Source organism: Aulostomus chinensis, chromosome 10 (assembly GCF_037954235.1).
Source record: "Aulostomus chinensis isolate RoL2024-O1b breed Wild chromosome 10, RoL_Achi_v1.0, whole genome shotgun sequence".
In the NCBI taxonomy this organism is placed as follows: domain Eukaryota; kingdom Metazoa; phylum Chordata; class Actinopteri; order Syngnathiformes; family Aulostomidae; genus Aulostomus; species Aulostomus chinensis.
Window position 1 is genome coordinate 9,228,635 of NC_141329.1, and position 20,809 is coordinate 9,249,443.

The 20,809-nt window shown below is 41.0% G+C and overlaps 2 protein-coding genes across 10 annotated transcripts; both read left to right on the forward strand.

Moving 5' to 3' along the window:
- The first annotated feature begins 90 nt into the window (after positions 1–90).
- Positions 91–6,686, forward strand: sirt2 (sirtuin 2 (silent mating type information regulation 2, homolog) 2 (S. cerevisiae)). 4 transcript variants are annotated; one of them, XM_086215933.1, is made up of 16 exons: positions 91–175; positions 1,385–1,425; positions 1,627–1,675; positions 2,110–2,220; positions 2,338–2,379; positions 2,465–2,571; positions 2,700–2,756; positions 2,869–2,937; positions 3,018–3,147; positions 3,234–3,293; positions 3,407–3,462; positions 3,545–3,621; positions 3,708–3,759; positions 3,850–3,917; positions 4,668–4,734; positions 5,787–6,686. In XM_086215933.1, coding segments are annotated over exons 3-16 (1,041 nt in total). In that variant the 5' UTR covers positions 91–175; positions 1,385–1,425; positions 1,627–1,674; the 3' UTR covers positions 5,931–6,686. The 4 variants fall into 4 exon arrangements, with proteins under 4 accessions (XP_086072059.1, XP_086072060.1, XP_086072058.1 ...); XM_086215934.1 differs by having other exon boundaries at positions 139–175; positions 1,382–1,425; XM_086215932.1 differs by lacking the exon at positions 91–175 and adding an exon at positions 204–1,232.
- Positions 6,687–7,831: 1,145 nt separating this feature from the next.
- Positions 7,832–20,596, forward strand: rinl (Ras and Rab interactor-like). Of its 6 annotated transcripts, XR_015118145.1 has the most exons (12): positions 7,832–8,468; positions 8,613–8,778; positions 12,467–12,578; positions 13,143–13,215; positions 13,500–13,588; positions 13,731–13,813; positions 14,948–15,179; positions 15,580–16,269; positions 16,385–16,702; positions 16,812–16,943; positions 18,043–19,537; positions 19,664–20,596. XR_015118145.1 is itself a non-coding variant. In XM_086215909.1 (11 exons), coding segments are annotated over exons 1-11 (2,262 nt in total). In that variant the 5' UTR covers positions 7,832–8,466; the 3' UTR covers positions 18,408–20,596. The 6 variants fall into 6 exon arrangements, 5 of the variants coding, with proteins under 5 accessions (XP_086072035.1, XP_086072036.1, XP_086072037.1 ...); XM_086215909.1 differs by having other exon boundaries at positions 18,043–20,596; XM_086215910.1 differs by lacking the exons at positions 7,832–8,468; positions 8,613–8,778 and adding an exon at positions 8,804–9,608 and having other exon boundaries at positions 18,043–20,596.
- Positions 20,597–20,809: the final 213 nt, after the last annotated feature.

Sequence of the window (20,809 nt, forward strand, 5' to 3'; positions counted from 1 at the left end):
AGGTATGTATTTCTCATCTGCAAGGTAGAAGATTATGGGGGGGAGCTAAAGCCCTTAATCCTCTGTGAGCCTTCACACTCCAGCATTATCAGATCCCTGAGAGCAGGTGAAGAAGACACTGGTGGGACCAAGAGAGCGGAGAGGGAATAGAGATGAAGAAATCACTGCCATATTTGTACGTAGACACAGCACATAGTTGTCAACCTGTTATATTAGTCGGCTTGCTTTCTCGGGCTCTTTTGTAACTTCTATATAAAACCTAGTAAACACTGATGTTCTCTGTCATATGTAATTTGCTTCTCTGCCACCCGTGAATTTTTTGCGCAGTTTTTGCCACAATGCCTGAGGCTGGAACAACTCCAACCCCTGGAGCTCCATGTTAGACAACTGAGATTAAAGTCAAATATCAAAGTCAGACAGCTGAGATTAAAGCAGGGGTGAAGGGTAACTAAGAATAATAATTTAAGTACTGTGCTGTAGTGCTTTGTTTTTAATATCAGTACTCAGTATTCTAGTATTTGTTTCTTTGGAAACTTGTGACTTATGCACACTGCATTTCTATTAATGTTAATTGTTGCTTTTAGGATCAGAGTTTTAAAGTCATCAGTTTTGTTCTTTTTTCAAGTGTGATTAGACACCTGCTGTGGTTCTCGTGGGAAAAAACTGTGCTTCATTATGAGGTTTTTATAGCTGTTTGTACAGGCTTTTTGTAGCAGGCTCCCCAAGCAAGTTATTCATTCCTTTAATAGAGCTATAGTAATCTGATGTATTGTTATTATTGTCATCTGAACAGCTGATGGTTTCAGAGCACTACACGGTTCTGAAACAATAAATAATTAACAAAATGGTACTGGAAAATTCAATTATTTTAAGCAGCAAGTACTGCAGCTGAAGCATCTCAAATACAAGTTTGATGGAGTAACCTTCACTTGTCATAGAAAAATGTTTGACCAAGAGTATCTAAATTTGACTACTGTAGAATCTCTGCTAGGAACCAATCATTCATAGGAACTATGTCACACGGAGTCTGTTTGTGACGGACTCGTCAGCTGAGCGTTAGTGTTGTTGTATTGTGAGACCTGTCACAATACAAGAAGACTCGTCAGCTGAGCGTTAGCTCTGTATTGTGAGACCTGTCACATCGTCGTAAAAATATCGGATTTAACTTGGTTGTCATTCGGACCCTTTCAGTTGAAGGGTCTCTGTGGACGTATAAATGTCGGATGCACCAGGTAAGAAGCTATTATCTCAACACTGAGAGCAAATGTGACTGTTTTTCGCTGCAGGCTAGCTAGCCTTAGCTAGCTTAACGCGGCCATTCCGATAGGGAGATGTTTTTATGTGTGTTTGTCGTTTGTTTTTTTTAACTATGAATTTGTTGAAGCTCCTAAGAGAGAAGAAGAGGAGGTGACGCCTGAACCTGAGGTAATAATAACAACAATATTAATATTTATAGTAAAGAAAAACTCCCGTGGTCTTTAAATTTGTTGTATCAACATTAGCCACCTTTCACAGACGTTATCCAGCACGAGAGCTAATATCAGTCCTCGAATAATCATCAGAGCGATGTATAACTGCTGATTATTATTATTATTATTATTATTATTGTTGTTGTTGTTGTCGTAGGAGCCATCTGACGACAGCAGCGGGGAGGAGGCAGCAGGAGACTCAGAGAGTATGTTAAGACATCCATAAATACACTCCTTTCTAGCGTAAAAATAACCACAGTGAATAAAATGCCTTTTCTTTAGATTTGCTGGTTAACGTAAGTTACTATCAAGTATAACTTGTGTCATGTGAGTGTGATTGTATTGTACATGTTGCATAAACTGTGCAGTTAATACGTCCAAAGATAAATGAAATCAATAAACTCAAACCTGTTGGCCAAACCACATTAACACATCCTAACTTTCAGAATGTCTTTGCTCTTGTATGTTTGAGTTTTTTGCAGTTTTCCACAAACATAATGCTTTTGAACTAAAAGTTACCGTCACCAAAATAAAGGCTGTCTACTATGTCACTGCATGTATAAACCAAACGGCCAAGACTGAGTGTAAATCAAATCTCACAAACCTTTTTTTAAGAACAATTCCTCTGTGTTTCTCCCAGTGGATTTCCTACGCAACCTTTTTTCCAATACTCTGGGCCTGGGCTCAGCAGAGAAAGTTCTGGACGAGCTGACCTTGGAAGGAGTTGCGCGATACATATCGAGCGGCAAATGTGAGTATGCCCTTTTATGCTTCATCTATTATGGCTGACTGTAGTGGATGGATTTCCTGCTTCTCTCATTAAACAGTTAATCTTTATCAAGTGAAATGTTTCCCTGCATCAACACAGGTAAAAACATCCTCTGCATGGTTGGAGCAGGTATATCCACATGTGAGTATCTAAGCTTTGATTTTACTGAGAGAATGCAGTTAAAGTACTTGGCTGTTTGTTCAGCCATGAATATGAAACTCCACAGCGGCCGGTATTCCTGATTTCCGCTCTCCTGGAACTGGCCTCTATGCCAACCTGCAAAAATACAACCTGCCCTATCCAGAAGCCATCTTCCAGATAGATTACTTCAAGGTTTGTTCAAGGTTTCTGTCAACAAATCTGAATACACAGCATTATATTTATATAGTATTTGAAATATTTACTGTAATAAGATACCTATATTTTTGGATTGTATCCTCCCCTTTTGTGTTTAATCTTAGAAACATCCAGAGCCATTCTTTGCCTTAGCCAAGGAGCTTTACCCGGGCCAATTTAAGGTACAACTGCCAATCAGGCCACATAATAAACACTGAAAATATAATCATTACGTCAAACCTAAAATTGAGTTGCTTTGCTATTTTGTTCTTCTTTTGCGGTTGACGTTACTAGCCGACAATCTGTCACTACTTCATGAAGTTGCTGAAGGACAAGGGGCTGCTGAAGCGCTGCTACACACAGGTAGAAAACAGTCTCCATTTCACGTACCGCACATGAAGTCAGTCTGTTCTTGTACTGATGTTGATGGATGTGACCATTAGAATATCGACACCTTGGAGCGTGTGGCCGGCCTCGAGGGCGACGATCTCATTGAAGCTCACGGAACCTTTTACACATCCCACTGTGTCAGTTTCTGTTGCCGTAAAGAGTACAACCTGGACTGGATGAAAGGTGTCTAGTGCTGTTTTCCATGTGTCAGCAGTTATCACCATTGTTATTTCAGCTGTTTGTGACTCAAACCTCCTTCTGTCTTGTAGACAAAATCTTTTCTGATGACATCCCCAGATGTGACAAATGCAATAGTCTTGTCAAACCAGGTCAGTCAATCCTGTGTGTTTCTCATGCGTTAATTTTGGTTATTTAATAAAACACACTACCTTGAATCTCAGGGGTGTACCATCATCATCGTCATAACCTTTGTTGACCCCAGATATTGTCTTCTTTGGAGAGAACCTACCTGTGCGTTTCTTTACTTCAATGAAGATGGTGAGCGGATCTGCTGGGTTGTAAACATACACGTATATTCATGTCTCTACAGTGATTTATACTTTGTGTCCATATTTTATAGGACTTTCCCCGTTGTGACCTTCTTATCATCATGGGGACTTCCCTGCAAGTCCAACCTTTTGCAAGTCTCGTCAGCAGGTAAAACAGGCCAACATTTAATTTTCCGGAAACCACATGCACCAGTATTGAGAAAATAAATGCGTTTTTATTTTTGTATCATTCAGGGTTTCAAAAAGCTGCCCGAGGTTGCTCATTAACATGGAGAAGGCGGGACAGGTGAAGTTCCAGACCACCATTTATACATTCGATCAGTTGTAAATGTGTTCTTGGGACTCTCTCTGCAGGATTGTGTGTGTGTCTGTGCAGGCCGACCCTGTGTTAGGATTACTTGGTTTTGGAGGAGGGATGGACTTTGACTCGGACAAAGCCTACAGGTGACGTGTTTGTTCCTCAACATATATCTGATCTGACGTGTGAAGATAGGAGCCGTGGACACTCTGAGATATTTAGGGGGAAGTCCCTGATGATGAAAAGTTTTTCAAAACTAAAAATGTGTATTTTATACATTTGCATGTGAGTATATTTAGTTACCACCAGAGGGGGCCAAAGCTTTTCTTCTGTGACAATTGAATGAGCCGCAATATACTATCGACAAACCTATTTTATGGTTACTGTGGATTTGATACAGTGGCAAAAATATTCATACCCCTTGAACTTTTCCACATTTTGTCACGTTACAATCACAAACATACCTATATTTTATTGGAATTTTATGTGAAAGTATTGTTCATAACAAACAGCAAACACTTAGCAGCTAGCTACCAATCATAGCAGCTGAAGATCAAGATATGTCATTCAGAGGTTAGTAGAGATAAACAGAATGAAACACTGATTCCCTGCAGCATTTAAAGCGATAGCAGTGTGTTTAACCATTCTTCTACGTGTGTGTCCCCCTGTTTCATAGCTGTAACATCACATTGAACCCCCACGAACTACAAAAATTCCCACAACCATGCAGCAGCTTTAAGGCTCATACACAGGAAATCCATTTCAGCAGCAAGAAGGAAGTTGTTGGGGTTTTTTTTTTTTTGGATGAGTGGCACATTAGCGTGATAGATGGACAGGTGATATTAAAGGTTCATAATCTGAGATGATTGTTTTGTTTTGGGTTTTTTTCCCTCCAGAGATGTAGCTCACATCAGTGCATGTGATGACGGCTGTTTGGCTCTGGCTGACCTGCTTGGATGGAAGGTCAGTCACAGAATCATCTTACCTCCCTCCCCAGCACATTTAGGGTTGCAAGTAATAATGTTTCATTAATACTGATGTGTTCAGTAGAACAATGCAAACCCTGTTGGGTCCATATCTTTCAATACAGTTAGCCATATCAAATAGAACAACTAAAACATTAATAGTAGACTACAACAGCATACCTGCTCTATGCTTATCCTGATGTGGCTGATCCAGTCTTGGATGGAACAATACAAATCCATCATAGCCAGAACAGACGGTCACACTGAGCCAGATGGCAGCTGCTAATCATGAAAGAGCCACAGACTCTAAACCACATTGTCCAAACTGATCTGGTAAAGGGTCGTGTGGCTGCAGGTTTTCATTCCCACCGAGCAAAAGCAACACCTGATTCCACTGAAATCAACTAAGCTGTGTCCACACAGCTGATTTGTTGGATCAGGCGTTGGTTTTGCTTGGTTGGAATGAAAACCTGCAGCTACACGGCCCTTTACTGGATCAGGTTGACACCCCTGCTCTAAACGAACCAAGCATTCGTGCTTGACTTCTCCTTATCTTACCACAAACATCAATGTGTGTCTTATCTTCCAACACAGGCCACCAAACAAATATTCTCTGTTCTGCCACTGTTAGTTTACAGGCTAGTTGGCTAAGTAGCTGCAGCACATAAAAAAACATGAAAATTTGGGGCCTCATACTTGATTAGGTATGATTTCAGATAGAAACCACACAGTGTGCAAGTTAAAAGAATAGAAATGATGAGCGTGCTGATGTGAGTACCTGCTGATAGCACCAAGGTGAAAGTGATTCATTGTTCAGGTTTTTGAATTAGTTGTCACATCATTAGAACTGCACAGTTGGTTTTTGCTGACTGGCAGGAACAAAAAAGTGAGGACACGGGTTGACTGCAGAAACTAATCAGTGTCACCACTGTGGCTTGATGTCACATTAAGCAGGAAGCTAATTTTGCATGATTCTGTCCTTCATGTCCATATTAGTGAACATAACAGCCCCCACCCCCCACTCCAAATCTCTGTGTCTGGTCCTTCCAGGCCGAGCTCGAAGAGTTGGTTCAGCGGGATCATGCTAGGATTGACAGTCAGGACAAGGAGGAAAAGAAGTCCAGCAAGGGTAAAGGAGTTGCAGCCAAGGCCAGCTCTGCCTCGGTGGCACCAGAGCCCAAAAAGGAGGAGTAACTCACTGAAAAGCTTTTTTTTTTTTTTTTTTTTTTAATTAAAGCTACTGTATCATGTCACAGCTTGGAGAAGGCCCTTAAGGAGATGATATGATGGCAGAGTTCCAGTTTACTGCTGAGGCTTCGGGTGACAGCTGTGTTATGGACATTTTTCAGAACCAACAGGGGACATCTTACAGTACAATGCGATTTAAACTCAGCTTTATATCTTAGGCACCTAAAGATTTGCACGGGAGAATTTTACCGCAATAGACTGCAGTATCTTTCTACATTCAATGATGCAGGTTTGGCGATCGCACTGAGTGGAGGATGGCATGTAATAATGACGCTAGAATATTGCCGGAGGAGTAACTCCCCTGAAACATAACCAGAAAAACCTGGTCACCTAATTCATCGTCGGTGACCATTTAAAATTCATCTGTACATAAAAACAGAAGATATAACGATAGATGGGGGTTTTATTGTAACTTTATTGTTTTTTTGTTCTTACTTAATTTTATTTACTTTAATACAATGTTCCCATGTGTACATAACGTGCAAAGTAACAGTAAGTCCACTGTGAAATGAAGCAACCAGTAAATAAGTTGTTCAGTGAAAGAAGCTACTACCTGATTGGAATCTAAAGGCTCGCTGTAAGAGTTGATGCATCAGCCAATAAACCATACAGAAGGTGAACATCATAATATTAACATCTGTACTAAAACCAATGAAACAAATGCACAAGTCTGGCAATAAATTTTACCTTTGTAAAACTCATATTGTTTTCTTGTGTTCAGACTGTCATAATTAGCGATAAACCACATAGACAGTGACTTTATAAGCTGCCGTATTGTAATGGTCGTTAGTAAAGTGAAAGGGGCCTTGATCTTTGACAGGCCAAATATTTCCAGTTAATTCTTCTGTGCCAGTGGACATTTTTATCAAATTATAAGAAACGGCCTCAAGATATTGTGTTTACATGAGGTCACATTGACCGCCTAAACGTTTTCCGGTCATTCTCGAGTCTCCAGTGGCTGTTTATGCTACATTTGAAGATATTTCCACATTCCAGACATTCCAGAGATATGACATTAACAAGGATGGGATGGGAGGACGGACAACCTGAAAAGATACTACCTCTGATGTGGAACTGACCCTCTGAACCACGATCTGAAATCTCTGGGTTCTATCTTTGCTCTTGCGCTTCTGTAGAATCCTCTAGAGACGCTTACATGCTAGCGGTACAGTGTGGACACACACCAAAACCGTAAAGAAAGATAAACACTTGTTGAATCAGTCACTGATAGCGTGCGTGGTGAAGAAGGAAGTTCAGTCTTGTTTATATCAGCTTGGACGATGAAAAGATTGACCCAAAAGGAATCAGCTCCTGCACGTTCTCACTCTGTGTGTGTGTTTCAAAAAGTCTGTTTGAAGAGCGACAGTAGTTTGTCTTGAATGTGCCTGAACGGTATAAACACAAGACTCCATCTCCTCTGGTTAAAATGTATTCTAGATATTCTGCCACCAATAGTATTAGCACAACTCAAAGGTGTATCCTCCACCTGAATGACAGGATTGTCATTTTATTCTTTCAATCTTTTACCCCAATAATCGATCTTGATTCTACATCTGTTTGATTTTTGCCATCAAAATCTTTTACTGGTCTTAATATATAAATATCACAGGGCTAAATATGTTGCCTCAGCACAAGAATTTAATTCAATTTTTTTATTATTTAACTGTGATTCACAATAAAAGATATATAAAAGAATAAAACAGTAGTAATTGCAGAGCTCAACATGTTAACTGGGCTTTGGTGTTGCCAGGAAATTGTGAAACCAGAAAGAGACAGCATGAACATTGTATTGTTCTCACAAGTGTTGACCAATAAACTACACCTCTTGTGGCTGTTTCCGTTACAAGCGAATCAACCCCCCCCCACACACACACACACACACAATAGACAAATAACCAAACATGTCTCTCATGACTAATCTTCCTATAAATATGTGCAGTCACAGTTCTAAATAAGAGTGTAAAGCTTTTATGCATGTGCGTCAAGATCATAACTGCACCACTTCCACCCACATCCCAGCTTTGTTCTCAGCTTTTAGGTCTTCAGTACGAATTTCTTCTGTGCAAGATGCTGCCATTGCTGCTGACAGAAACATTTACTTTCTCTGTGGAGAAAACACAGTAACACTGTTTTTTCACCGCTCGCTCCGCACAGATCTGGTTTAACCACAGGCTGACTTGAGAGGAGGGCCGAGTTGATGGAACGATCAAAGATCACCTGAAACGTTTCACAGTAAACAGCAGCATGTGTGGGGAACTAAAAAAGACATTTGCTGTAAGACAGCTAGCTGAAAACTGAAATATTACACTGGCAAACTTTTGAGGATTTGTTTCTTAGGTGCATGTGAGCTTTGAATTTTTGCCTTTCTTGAGCTCTTAAGCAATTTATGCTGTGCAGAGAGGAGGGGTTTAAGATAGAAAGGACTGTAACATGTGGAGGAGTTGGCAAATACGTTAGAGGGAAGATCCGTGTGAACTGAAACATGTAAGTACGAACCATTTCCATACCGCCAAAAGACTTTTGTTTGATTCTTTACGGTCAACAATACATTTACTTTCACTTTTCTCAGATTATTGATTTACTTAGTTGGACTGTCTTGTATATTTATGTCCACGTGTTTGTGTCCAGGGCGGTTCACAGTCCAATCAATGGGACCACAGCTATCCCGTGGAGGAGCAGTAGGAAGAGACTGTCCCTGCTGGAGAAGCTGAAAGACTGCCAGGTGGCCTGGTGTCCCGGGGCACCCTGGGATAAAGAGGAAGTTCACTCTGCTCTCCGTGGGACACCTGCTGGGGTGAGCTGTCATCCTTCACCTCCTCCTCATCAATCAATCAAGGAATCTTACCCTTAATTGTCTTTAGTGACTTAATGGCGATTGATTGTGTCGTTTCAATTTCAAGGTTTTACTGGCGTCAGATGCTCCAGGCTGTTGCAATAAAAGAAAGGGGCATTTGAACATTTAAGATAAATGAACTGTTTCTCGGAATTAAGTATTCTTGTGCCCTTGCATGTGGTGAAGCTGAAGTGGTTCCATGACACGCAATCAACCAAAACCACATTCATTGTTATAATCAATGCGATCGACAGCTCTTGCTAGTACGTCCAACTGGAACGCTCCAGGATTCAGCAGATGTTACTAAATATGAAGAAAAAAAAACAAAAAATAAGAGTAAGAGTACTATTATTTGGAGGCCATTCCAGTGAAAGTACATCTCATCTCTACACTGGTAAATGCAGAAGTGATACTTCACACACAAAGTGTATTGGTCTCATATACAGGTTTCTCGAGCTCCCAAAGAAAGAACAAATCATAACCCTTCCGGTTTGGTGTGTGTTCACACTGTACCGGCAGGATGGTTGCGTTGAACCAGGATGGATTACAGCTTGTTTTTAATTTGAATCAACCTGTTTATGTATTATTGAGCATACCTCTGAGGAAAGAAGACTTGGATTCTACCGAATGACGCGCTTGAGAGTTTTTAGACAGATTTGCTGTTGATTGTAGTTGGAGGATATGGGACGCCATTAGCTTCAAGCTCAATATACATGGCTGCCTCTCTCTGCATTCAGCAGTCACAAAGAAGTGACGCAAAGGTGAATAAATGCCTTTGTCAGATCATACCTGTGAGTACTCGAAAGGCAAATTCACTTTGGATTAAATTATTGCTTTCAGTGAAAGTAGCATATTTCTTGTACAGTGTTTATTCATTCTTGATCACTGTGTAGATACTATGACTTCTCAGATGTTGGGGGACATTCAGTGCACAAGATTTTAAAGTGTGAACCTTAGTAGTTATCCGGGTAAATCATATAACATAAATTGATAAAAATTGTCCCTTGGCCAACATCCCTTTAGGGAACAAGTTATGCCTTGTGACATCAGAAGTTTGCATTTCTTTCTCACTACTGCCACTCTAGGAACTGATTCATCTAAGTTTCTTGTAACAGTTACCTTGGCACAATCAACAAAAAAGTAGTTCCTTTTCCTTTTCAACATAGGACAGCACAGCGTACTTTTCTTTCAGGGCTGAATGGAGAAGTAGAGTCAATAAAAGCTGGTGCTATCCAGGAAATGACATTGCATAGTAGGTTCATCTATGGAGAGGGTGAGTGTGAGACGGACAGAGAAAGGTAGATTTTTACACTTTCTTAGTGGATTTGAAACAGTAAAATACAGAAATGCAAAACATGAACTTTCAGTGGTGTGTGCCTGGGCATGGGAATGGTTTTTAATTCAACAACTGGAAAGGGAAGCTAAATTTATCACAGTGCTTTAATGTACATCAAAGAGGTTGTCGCTAAGATCAAATGCCAGTAAAATCTATTCACTCGTGCTTGGATGGTTTCCAGTCTAAATGCTCCTGAGTCCAGATCAGTTGAGGGTAGCTGGTGTTAGTCAATAGATAAATATTTGATGATCACATCTCCGCTGTTAGCTGCCATGCTGCACAGCTGCGTGTCTGTGACATGGTGTGAACTTGACTCTGTTTCGCTTCTTACAGAGCACAAAGCCACTTCCTCTGTTCATGTGTAAATGGTTGCACCTCTAAAGAGAGGAGCTGTGACGTAACTAAAAAAGTGAGACATTGGTATGTTTGTACTTTTTTTTTTTTTTTTTACACATCTTCATTATGTCTCAACCAACTGTTAATTCTAGTTTATTTTCCAATAGAAGGCAACTATGATCAGATGTGAAGTCATTACACACGGCCAAAGGCAGAGTTTGAATATCTGGTGTGAATGTATGAAGGTGTACAGAGCATTTACTGTAATTTCCATGATAGGATATGAAACCTGATATCTGACTGTCTGTCACAAACTTATTCTGAGACAAGCAACTCCTTATCATTGCTACACAGATGATCGTCAGCTTTATCATTTTATGGCAATAAAGACAGGTTATTAACTTTGCTTTCGCCAGTGCTCCCGTGCTGACGTCAGTCGTGAAGTCAGTTCACTTGCAGTGTTTGACATCTGTTTATTCGCATGAAAACGACATTACTGCTCGCTTTATGGGATAATCCAGAGTATGGAATGATTCACTTCTCATTTACTTCCATCATTTTTTCAAACTTTGTCAGAAGTAGCTGTCCATGATATTGGACCTTGTGTATGTGTGACTGGCTTATTATAGAAATCACTCATGGGAAATTCTGCAGAAAATTGTATTTTCTCATTAAACCCCGCTTCTTACAAAAAAAAAAACCTTAAAAAAAAATCTGTTTATCTATTTTTCCCCTTACAATTGATATATAGTAGCCTCTGACTGAGTGGAAGTATCATTGCATATGTTAAAAACAAGCCAGAGGTTAAATGACGCTGTACGTTTAGTTAAACGCTTCATGCTACAGCTACCTTATTGTTTGTTTGCGACCATTGATTACTACTATTAACCAGAGGCTAACTAGAATTTTAGGGTGCAAACCAATATTGTTAATGGTCAGATTCAAATTTGAAACAGATTATGGCTCTAGATTCAAAGTCACACGGTCTCTTATCTGCAGTGGCATTTGTCAGTGAGCACATTGCGCAAAAATACTGACAGATTTTCACGGAACTTGATGAGGGGATGTAGTTTGGGCCAGAAAAGAAACAAATTAGATTTTAGATCAGATTAATCATGATATAGGATGCGCTCCTCCTAGTGGGTCGACCAAATCTATCTCAGATTGGATCAGAAACACCTTAAGAACTTGGTGATGTGTTACTGTGCAGACTGGGAGTTTTTGTTAAGTAGTGGTCTATTTGGTATTTGGAAACTGTGGTCTCTGGACTCTGGAGTGGTCAGATCTTGTGCAAGTCCTGCCCCAGAAAACATCTACAAACTGAATTGAAGTCAGAGTCATCGGGCCATCTAGTGGTTACAGGAAGAAGGGCTGATGTAACGTTTGATTTACATCAAAATAACGCTGTGTTGTCCTCAGCTGATGTACAGCAGCAATAGGGATTGGGGGTTCTCTAGAGGCATCTAGTTGGCACAGGAAGTGATATTTTAAGCACAGTGCAACATTAGTCTGCTTCCACAGGCAAAAAGTTTCACCACCCTCTCACTCTACAGCCGCTCACTGCAGCATTTGAAATCAGTCTCTGTCACTAAACAGGTTTAAGTAATTTTCATAATATCTGTAACATGACAAAATGTAAAAATGCTGAGTATATCTGACCGTGGGTATCGTCCATCGTAAAGTCATATCAGCTTTATGAGATAGAGAACAGGCTGTGCAGCATTTACTAAACTGACTCTTTGACTTTCCAGGTCACTCCAGGCTTTGTCACAAAAACACCCAAACACTGACTGCTCTGTTGTGCTTTCACACTGTCTGTTTTTCTTTTTGTGCTTGTCATTATCTCGTCGTTTCATACGAAGTGCACGGTTACCGCCCAACAGGTAGCCCGCTCATGTTAGGTGAAAAGATTTTCCTGCTCAACGAGCTTTCGTGAGATGTACATACTGAAATGAGTCACACTCTGTCTCCCCGAAGAGTTTCCTGGTTGTGCGGGACTGTGTGACATCACAGCCAAGTTTGCTGTGTGTGTCAGCTGGAGGAGAGAATGAGGCAACCCAAGATTATCCTATCGCATGCTCAGGCACAGGTAGGAAATCACCTCACTAGGTGGCACAGACATGCAAACCTGCTTTTAGGCAACTTTATAAACCACGAGGTCCCAAGAAGACAAATAAACCAAAAGAATTTATTTGCAACAGCCTTTCTTCAAATAGAAAAACAACAAATATAGTAATTATTGTAACTAAAGCTTCATGTCAGGTGCTACTCAGTTCTGTGTTTGAATATGAATACAGTTAATACCTTATGGCAGTTACGCAAAATTGCTGTCATTGTTTTGAAAATACCCCACGGCACTATCAAACTGCAAAATCTGGTTTTCAAAACCCGACCATTACTTTTCAGATCTGCACCTGTTGATCCCTGGAGTTTCTTACAGATGGATGAGTAAGATTTAAATGTGACAGGCTAATAGTTGACGTGGCCAACCTGTTTTGCATCAGAAATTAATAGTGTTCCAGAAATAGTTCAAATTTACTTGAGAATTCCCCCTTTAAGTCTTACTGGTTTAAGCTTTGGTATGCTTCCTGGAATGGCATGTTTTCAAGAGAATATCTAAAGAGTTACACTGCCCACTCTTTCTCTGTCACAGTCCTCCAGCTATCAAATTCTCGTCTGTCTTTCTCCGACTTGGCTCAGTTAGTGCTCTTCTACTCTGTCACCAGGTAAGAACCTGCTTTATCATAACTTCTTGTTCGTTTATTGAGTGATTTAACTTGCAGATTGACTCATGATACAGCTGCTAGAGCTACGAAGGCCTCTCCCTAAACTGTCGTTGACTTGGTGTAATACTGCCATGATTACCTGATTTAATTACAAGAATCTACCGTATCCCAATTCCTACCTTGTACTGAAGTTAGTTAAAAGGTATTGATTCTGTCATTGCAGCAGAAAACCTGTGAAATGATCGAAATGCATTTTACTTTCCTCCTGTCTGCTGCTGTGTCAGAGATGTTTTGGATGTTTGTCTAGCCATTCCTCGGTGGATCTGCAGCACAAACATGAGCACCAAACATCCTCTCTCTCAGCTTGAGCCCGGTGAGTTCTCTTGCGTTATCCACAAAAAACCCCAAACAAATCTCAATGATATGAAACAAATTTGAGTCATTGTAATTAACCTGGGTCTGTAAGACAGTTTTGATATGGACACTGTCTTATTTATAATACTTCTCTAATACAGAAACTTGGCTTCACCCATCATCTGACCAACAGACAGATGAAATGACCCACTCAGCACCGACTTCAGTTATGTGCTCCATACAAGTATGTGCCGTAATACTGTGTTTTTATTAGAAGGAAGAAGTGATTAACATTTAGAGGCAATCAGGATCTAATTGCAGATGTTCATGTTGTGTGTCCACATGTCTTCCTCGGTGAAGGTGCGCGCTCTCTGAGTACTTCTGGTATTACTCATGGAACAATAATGTGAAAGAATGATGAAGCCACCATTGTTTTGCATTCGTATTTCACCCTCATCATGTCCTTTCCAGTCAGTGGTGGCGGCAGCTTTCTGTGAAAATATTCTGATGAACCCGATGAACACAACCTGATTAACACCAAGTGGCTACGGCTAAGCTAGCTGTGTGACTGCAGAAAATTGCAGGGTGTTTTCGGGCGGCCCTCACCTTCATCTTACTGCATGAAGCACACTATTTTCAGGGACAGAACACACAGCAGCTGATGTGAACTCTTTCAAGAATGCCCCATTTGCAAGCAGTTTTGCTTTTCTGTCTTTCATCACGGTGTGGACTCACAAGTTGATGCAATAATTTTGCAACAGCTTTGATTGCATATAAATTCTGAACTCAGAAGTGGATCCCGGCCGGGACGTTTTCACTCAGGAGTACCTACTCCTTCTCTTCCACCAAATACATTCCTGAAAGCAGTCTTGCAGGGCTTGCTTCAGTATTTAGAACGGACATAATTGTCAAAATGGACATTGGTGTTTTGTGTTGGAAAGTTGCCATTTAACTCTTCTTCTGGGTTTGGTAGCGATCCTGCAAAACTACCCACTGGGCAGAGATGCGACCTTGATTGCTTAACATTGTTGCCATTTTGCCGTAGATTGGAATTTACACTGTGATCCAAACTGTTCAGTATTATTACATCATCTCGTGACTGTGTGCACCCCCTGGTGGACCCCAGCATCCTGTCAGTGGAAAACTTACAATTGTGGAACATGTAGATTACTGTGGAAGTTTAGAAGTAAAGATTTTCAGTAGTTGTTAAAGTGTAAAAGGCTGCTAGGAGATTCATAGGGTTACAGAGGCAAGAAATAAATTAATAGAAATGTTATGTACATGTTGTGAAAATTGTTGTCTGTTGAATTACATCTTAGATAGTGTATCAGTGGTTTTCCTGATTCATTTGTACATTTGGGAATCTGTGTCTCTGCAGTTGACCTCCACCAGCGGCGCCCTGTGTATCATCAATCCGCTCTATGTTTGTGAACACGGGGATGACTGGCTGACGTGTCGGGCATCTGGTAGTCAGTCTGCAACACGGCTACCAAACTACAATAAGGCACGTCGCCTCAGTTCCACCCGTTCATGGGTGGGGGCGGGGCTGGAGAGCAAACGAGCCTTGTCATTGGATCAGGGAGCCTCTTCTGCTGACACTGGGAGCTCAGGTAACAATTGCTCAGTTGAACGTCACCATGTTGAAGTTTTTTAAATTTCAGCTGTTTTTGCCCTGACGAGCCAGTTCGCCCAAGTTACAACAAAAATGACCCACTGTTAAGTATAATGTTTTAATTATTAACAAATAAAGGTGCTGTGTTTTTTCTTGGTTCATCACCCCGTCCAAGCTTTATGCTAAGCTAATGTATTCAGTGCTTTAGTTTACTATTTTTCACAAGATGTAGTCCTTAATTCGCAGAAAACACCTAAACTACATTATACAACATTGTAAATGAGAGGTTTATAACTTTGGGAATTTTGTAAGTGGGGGTCTGTCATTCTTGTACTACTCCTCTCAGGGCTTTATGTAGCACACACAGAGTGTTCCTAATCTCAGTGCACTGTGTCCAGGTCTCATCAGAGCCAATTCAGCTGATTCACCCCCAACCTCATCAGCCGGGTTGGTCTTCAAGAATCCCAGCTGTTGCAAAGATTCTGTCTCCAGTATCCCTCACAATGGGAGCATCAGGAGATCTTCTCCATCTTCTCCCTCTACCCCTTTGTGTTTGGACAATGCAGTTCCTGAGCCTCAGCACCACAACAGCCCCGTGCCTCCTTCTCCTCACCGGGTGTCCTGGATTGAAGATGGAGTCTGGCTGCCTCCACCCAGAGTTTCCTCCTCACTTCAGCCCCCGTCACTGGAGCTTGACTCACTTTCAATCAGCAGCATAGAGGAAGAGCTGGAGTATCAGCCACCAAGCCCCACACCACAGCAGCAGTCTGCACATCGGTTGGCTGGTAAAGTCATACATCGCCTCTCAGCGGTGGGCCAGGCTCTCGGAGGGCTCGTGTGTCAGAAGAAGAGACTCACCAATCGTGTGGTGGAGCTGAGCGAGCGGAAAGGTTGGACATTCGCAGAGGCGGTAAAAGTTTTTGTGGAGATGATGCTTAACAGAGGGACTGATCCTGCAGGGGTCACTGGCTCAGAGTTCCTACAGGAAGTGAGGTCATCTCTTACATCATTAAAAGAGACACTGTTGGAATACCCAGAAATCCAGGCACTGCTGGACAGCATAACTGACATGAATGACTCTGAGATCGGTGAGTGAGCCAGGTTATTGTGGAAATGGTGCCTCTCATCGAGGCACTTTGATCCCTCTCCCTTACTGCTGTTTGATTAAAGCATTCTCGTCCATTACATGTGTCTCTCCTGTAGACTCCCTGGTGGAGTTGTCCCTTCACAAGGTGACCCTGAAGCCCTTGTCTGCTCAGCTTTACTCCTGCATTCACACCTCCCGTACCAATGACGGCACTTTCCAGCGACTGCAGAACAACCAGCGTATCCTAGAGGACAATGGCGTGGAGGGTCTTGGGGGGTCAGCGGGAGTAGGAGTTCCTGACTCCATCACCCTGGAGCGGATCCAGCAGCGGTGGACGATCATGCATGAAGCCTATTCTCCAAACAAGAAGGTCCAGATCCTACTCAAAGTCTGCAAGAGCATCTACCACAGCATGAGTGCCAATGCAAGCTCAGGTAGCCTGGAGTTATTCGAATAAACTGCTTCCACCCGTGTTTGGACTTTCGTTGTTTTGTTTCGTTTTCACACTAAAGGTGGAATCATTTGTCACATCTTTTCACACAGGTGTGGTGTTTGGAGCAGATGATTTCCTGCCGTGCCTGACATGGGTGTTGCTGCGTAGCGAAATGGTTGACCTGCAGGTGGACACAGATTATATGATGGAGCTGCTGGATCCCACTCAGCTACAGGGAGAGGGTATGACCAGCAAATACATCACCAACACACCCTCTAGTATACTGCCTTGTTACACCTGCTACACCTAATTACAAATCATTTATCATTATTCATAATATTTTGAAATGGGCAATATACACTTATTAGCAGTAACAGAAATGTAAACCACTCGAGTTAGCACAAAAGGCTAATTTTCATCTGTAATCCCCTCGCCTGATTTTGCGTCCTTCAATAACACAAACAACAATAATGCAATATTTACAATAGTTGAGAACATAAACAAAAAAGCATAAACAACTCTAAATACAGTAATTACGATGCATCTTTCATGAAATAGTTACAGGTGGTCAGTAGCTTTAAAAACATCTACAGATGCCAAAGTACGGGTGATGACTTACAAAACAGCTGCACTGCTTTTGAAGCATTATTAGGACAAAATTTGTCTGCTGGATCTTTTACAATGTGTCAGCACAAAGGAAAACAGGCCATTCTAACCCTTCAAAGTGTGGGTGTAGAGAAAATGTAAAGAAAACCAAAGTATCTGTGAGAATAGTTTCCTCTTGGAAACATGATGAGCGCTGGCGTCCACGGGCTGGCAGATCAGAAACTCACAGGCTTCATGAAGCTTGACAATATCCACGCCGCCAAGTTTTGAGTGTCAAGAAGACTTTGAGCTGCAGCTTTGACAGGTCGAATAGGTACAATGGAACAATAGCAAAAGAAGCAAGAGGACAAGCTCCAGAACACACATCTAATAATCATACTCATTAGTCACACTCACATTTCTATGCTGTTATATCGGTTAAGATTCAATAGTCTAAGTAGATCATTGGTGTAAGTTTAGGTAATCAGTAAAAACTAGGAGACTTACTTGCTGAGGATGTCACAGTGTCTTAACGCCAGTTGATCATTTAGTTTAGACTTTCAATATCCTCTCAGTTTTGGACATTAATTTTGTTCTCTTGTGTGTCTCTGTGGATTCCCAGTGTGAGTCCATGATTTAATCAGTTCCTTTTTTTAATTTAAAAATGGCTTCCCTTGTGTCTTTTGAGGTGAATTTTGTTAAGTCACAATCCTGGGTAAGAGTCTGTTCTCCTTTATTCATTCCCCGTATCAACAGGTGGCTACTACCTTACAACCCTTTACGCCTCTCTTTACTACATCAGCAGCTTCCAACCACGTTTGGCTGCCCGTCAGCTCAGCATTGAAGCCCAACACTCTCTGAACCAATGGCATCGCAGGCGCACCCTGCACTGCAATCAGTCTCGCCGCAGCAAGCACCGACGAACCATTCGCAGGCAGGTGTTCCGCGAGATTGGCAAGAAGGAATCTGAGACTGAGGGGAAGAATAAGGTGGCAAAAGATGTTGATGGTGATGAGCCACAATGGACAGAAAGCAGCGATGAGGGAGGAGGCAGGGTGAAGACAGTGGACTCTCAAAAGGAGGATGGACAGACCAGAGATGAGGATAATGGAGATCTGTAGGAAAGAAGTAATCCTAACTTTTATCAAACTCTCCCTGAAGTTGCCACATAAACTCCCAGCATGCCCCATCCTGCAGCTACATATCCTCCATACAGGCAAAGGCAGACAGGAAAAGACCACTGGGTTGTCTGTCTTTTTGCAGGTCAAATAAGAGTGTGCGTGTGTGTGTGTGTGTGTGCGTGAGCGAGCATGTGCATACATATGTATATATATATGTATGTGTATACCGGTATATGTATATGTGTATGCATGTATATGTACGTATATCCTTCTATCTATCTGTCTAGATTTGCATTACAAATATGAACAATAATTCAATGTACTTTTCAGTTTGGTCAGGAAATCTATCTATACAAAGCATACTGCACATAGAAAATAAATGAAATGGGCAGTTGTGGTGACTTTCATACAATTTGTTTTTTCAGGAAGAAATCAATAGAAAATATACGTTTAATGTTTTCAATATTTTAACTTAAATATCCGAGTGCACGTCAAAGGGATTAGAAATACAAGCACTTTTCCGTTTAAACCACTAGAGGGAAGTATTACACTTGCTTGAGGAAGAAAAATATGTTATACAGTGTGCATGTATACAACTTTCATCATGAAAAGTGAAGGAAGGAGGTAGAGCCACTTTGATATGTGGAAATGCCTGAAACAAACTGTAGATATTTTTTTTTCTTACTGCCATAGAAGCAGGCCACACAGACACAGACACAGACACACACATCAGAGTTTAATGGCATTCTTAAACTTAATCCCAAAAATCCAGCAATCTCAACCAGTTTTTCAAGACACGATGCACAGCAACAAATAAACATGTGAGCATGACTTACGGTAGAAAAGCATGTATTCAGGCTACTGCAGTACGCTATGTGAGTCATGTTCATGTTGTAACCCATAAGCAGTGATCAGTCAGTGAAATAGAACCGACAGAGTTGAAAAAGCATTGTAGCCGTGACATCGCTTCAGTGTGGAAAAACTCCAATGATGCATTATTTGGTTAATTTCAGGTCTACGGGTCGGCTTGACCTGCAGGTGAGCACTCAGTCCTTCAGTGAGGATTTTTAGATACACTGAGGACATAAATTCATCCCCTCTGAAGTTATGAATAGATACCAGATACGAAGGTTGGTCAAAGTTCATTTGTTGATTCAATTCTTTTTCGTCTGAGGTTAGTTGTATTGAACTCTACATAGAGAATAGTGGAAATAACAATATGTGGGTCCACACAAATCTTTCTATCATGTCTGCAGGGATGATGTAATTTTGTGGGAAAACCTGAAAGTTAGAATCACCACGGGAGCCCTCGGACAAGCAAAATCCGAAACGTCTTTTTTACACTGGATTTTGGAGGATTTCAGGAAATGAACTCTGAAAAAAAGCCTTGCCTGTTTTGTTTGTTTAGCAAGATATTTGCCATATATTAAAAAAAACAACAACACTTCTTTTCGAAGTTGAAATGCAATCTCTAAAATTACGAAGCTAATGTTACGCAATGGACAAATTGCATCAGGGACATGTGGCTAAATATCCCTTTGTGCTTCTTTTGTTTTTGCATGAAGACATTTCATGTTAGCAACCGCCATTTTTATGACACTTAAATGTCTCGAAAGGCTCAGTTGTGGTATTTATTGATGCGTTTATGCATGTATGTAGAACTGCTTTAGCTCGTGTTAACCACAGTTCTTGTTTACTTAAAAACCCTTCCAAAAATCAAACTTATTACAGGAATTCAACCCAAAACCGATTGACTTTACTGTCATGCTACAAAGGAGCCTATCCCACAATGAATTACATGACACAGATAACAACAAAAGCATGTGATTTTATTAACATAAAGAACATATTGCAATAGTTTTATTATAATACTGTACCTTTAAGTAAAAAAAAAAAATGGCCAAAAACTAAACACAGAAATTATGAAAAAAACGATATCATGTCCCAACAGAAAATCATCTGTTTAATCTTTCTCGGAGTCCATGCTTGTTCTACCAAGTCAGCAAGTAAAACTTTCCTCCTGCAACAACCACGCAAACAACTCTGAATCCTGGCTAAACCCTAAACCGAGACTTTCAAAACGGGTCATTTTTTTCAGACTCATTCCTATTCCACTTAATTTTATATTGTGTGCTTGTTTTGCTGTGTAAACATTACTTCATAAGTTCATTACGGATTATCATGATCAAACTTCAATGAAATAAACATGCTGTGGTTGAAATGTTTTACTCTATGGAGCAGTAAAGGGTGGTTAAGAAGCAGTGAAAACAGTAGGAGCGAAAACAATGCTAACAGCAGGAGTTGTGGAAGGAGAGTCACTGCTTAAATGAATGTAGCCATTGAGGCTGCATTCAAGGTGGCGGGGGGGTGGGGGGGTGGGGGTAGGGAACAAACAAGACTAC

Bases quoted from the DNA above. Each gene is read 5' to 3' on its own strand.
- rinl (XM_086215909.1), top strand. The intron at 13,814-14,947 runs GTATGTGCCGTA...GTGTCTCTGCAG, and splicing joins CAGTTATGTGCTCCATACAA to TTGACCTCCACCAGCGGCGC. The intron at 16,703-16,811 runs GTAGCCTGGAGT...CTTTTCACACAG, and splicing joins GAGTGCCAATGCAAGCTCAG to GTGTGGTGTTTGGAGCAGAT.
- sirt2 (XM_086215931.1), top strand. The intron at 1,426-1,626 runs GTAATAATAACA...TTGTTGTCGTAG, and splicing joins AGGTGACGCCTGAACCTGAG to GAGCCATCTGACGACAGCAG. The intron at 1,676-2,109 runs GTATGTTAAGAC...TGTTTCTCCCAG, and splicing joins GGCAGCAGGAGACTCAGAGA to TGGATTTCCTACGCAACCTT.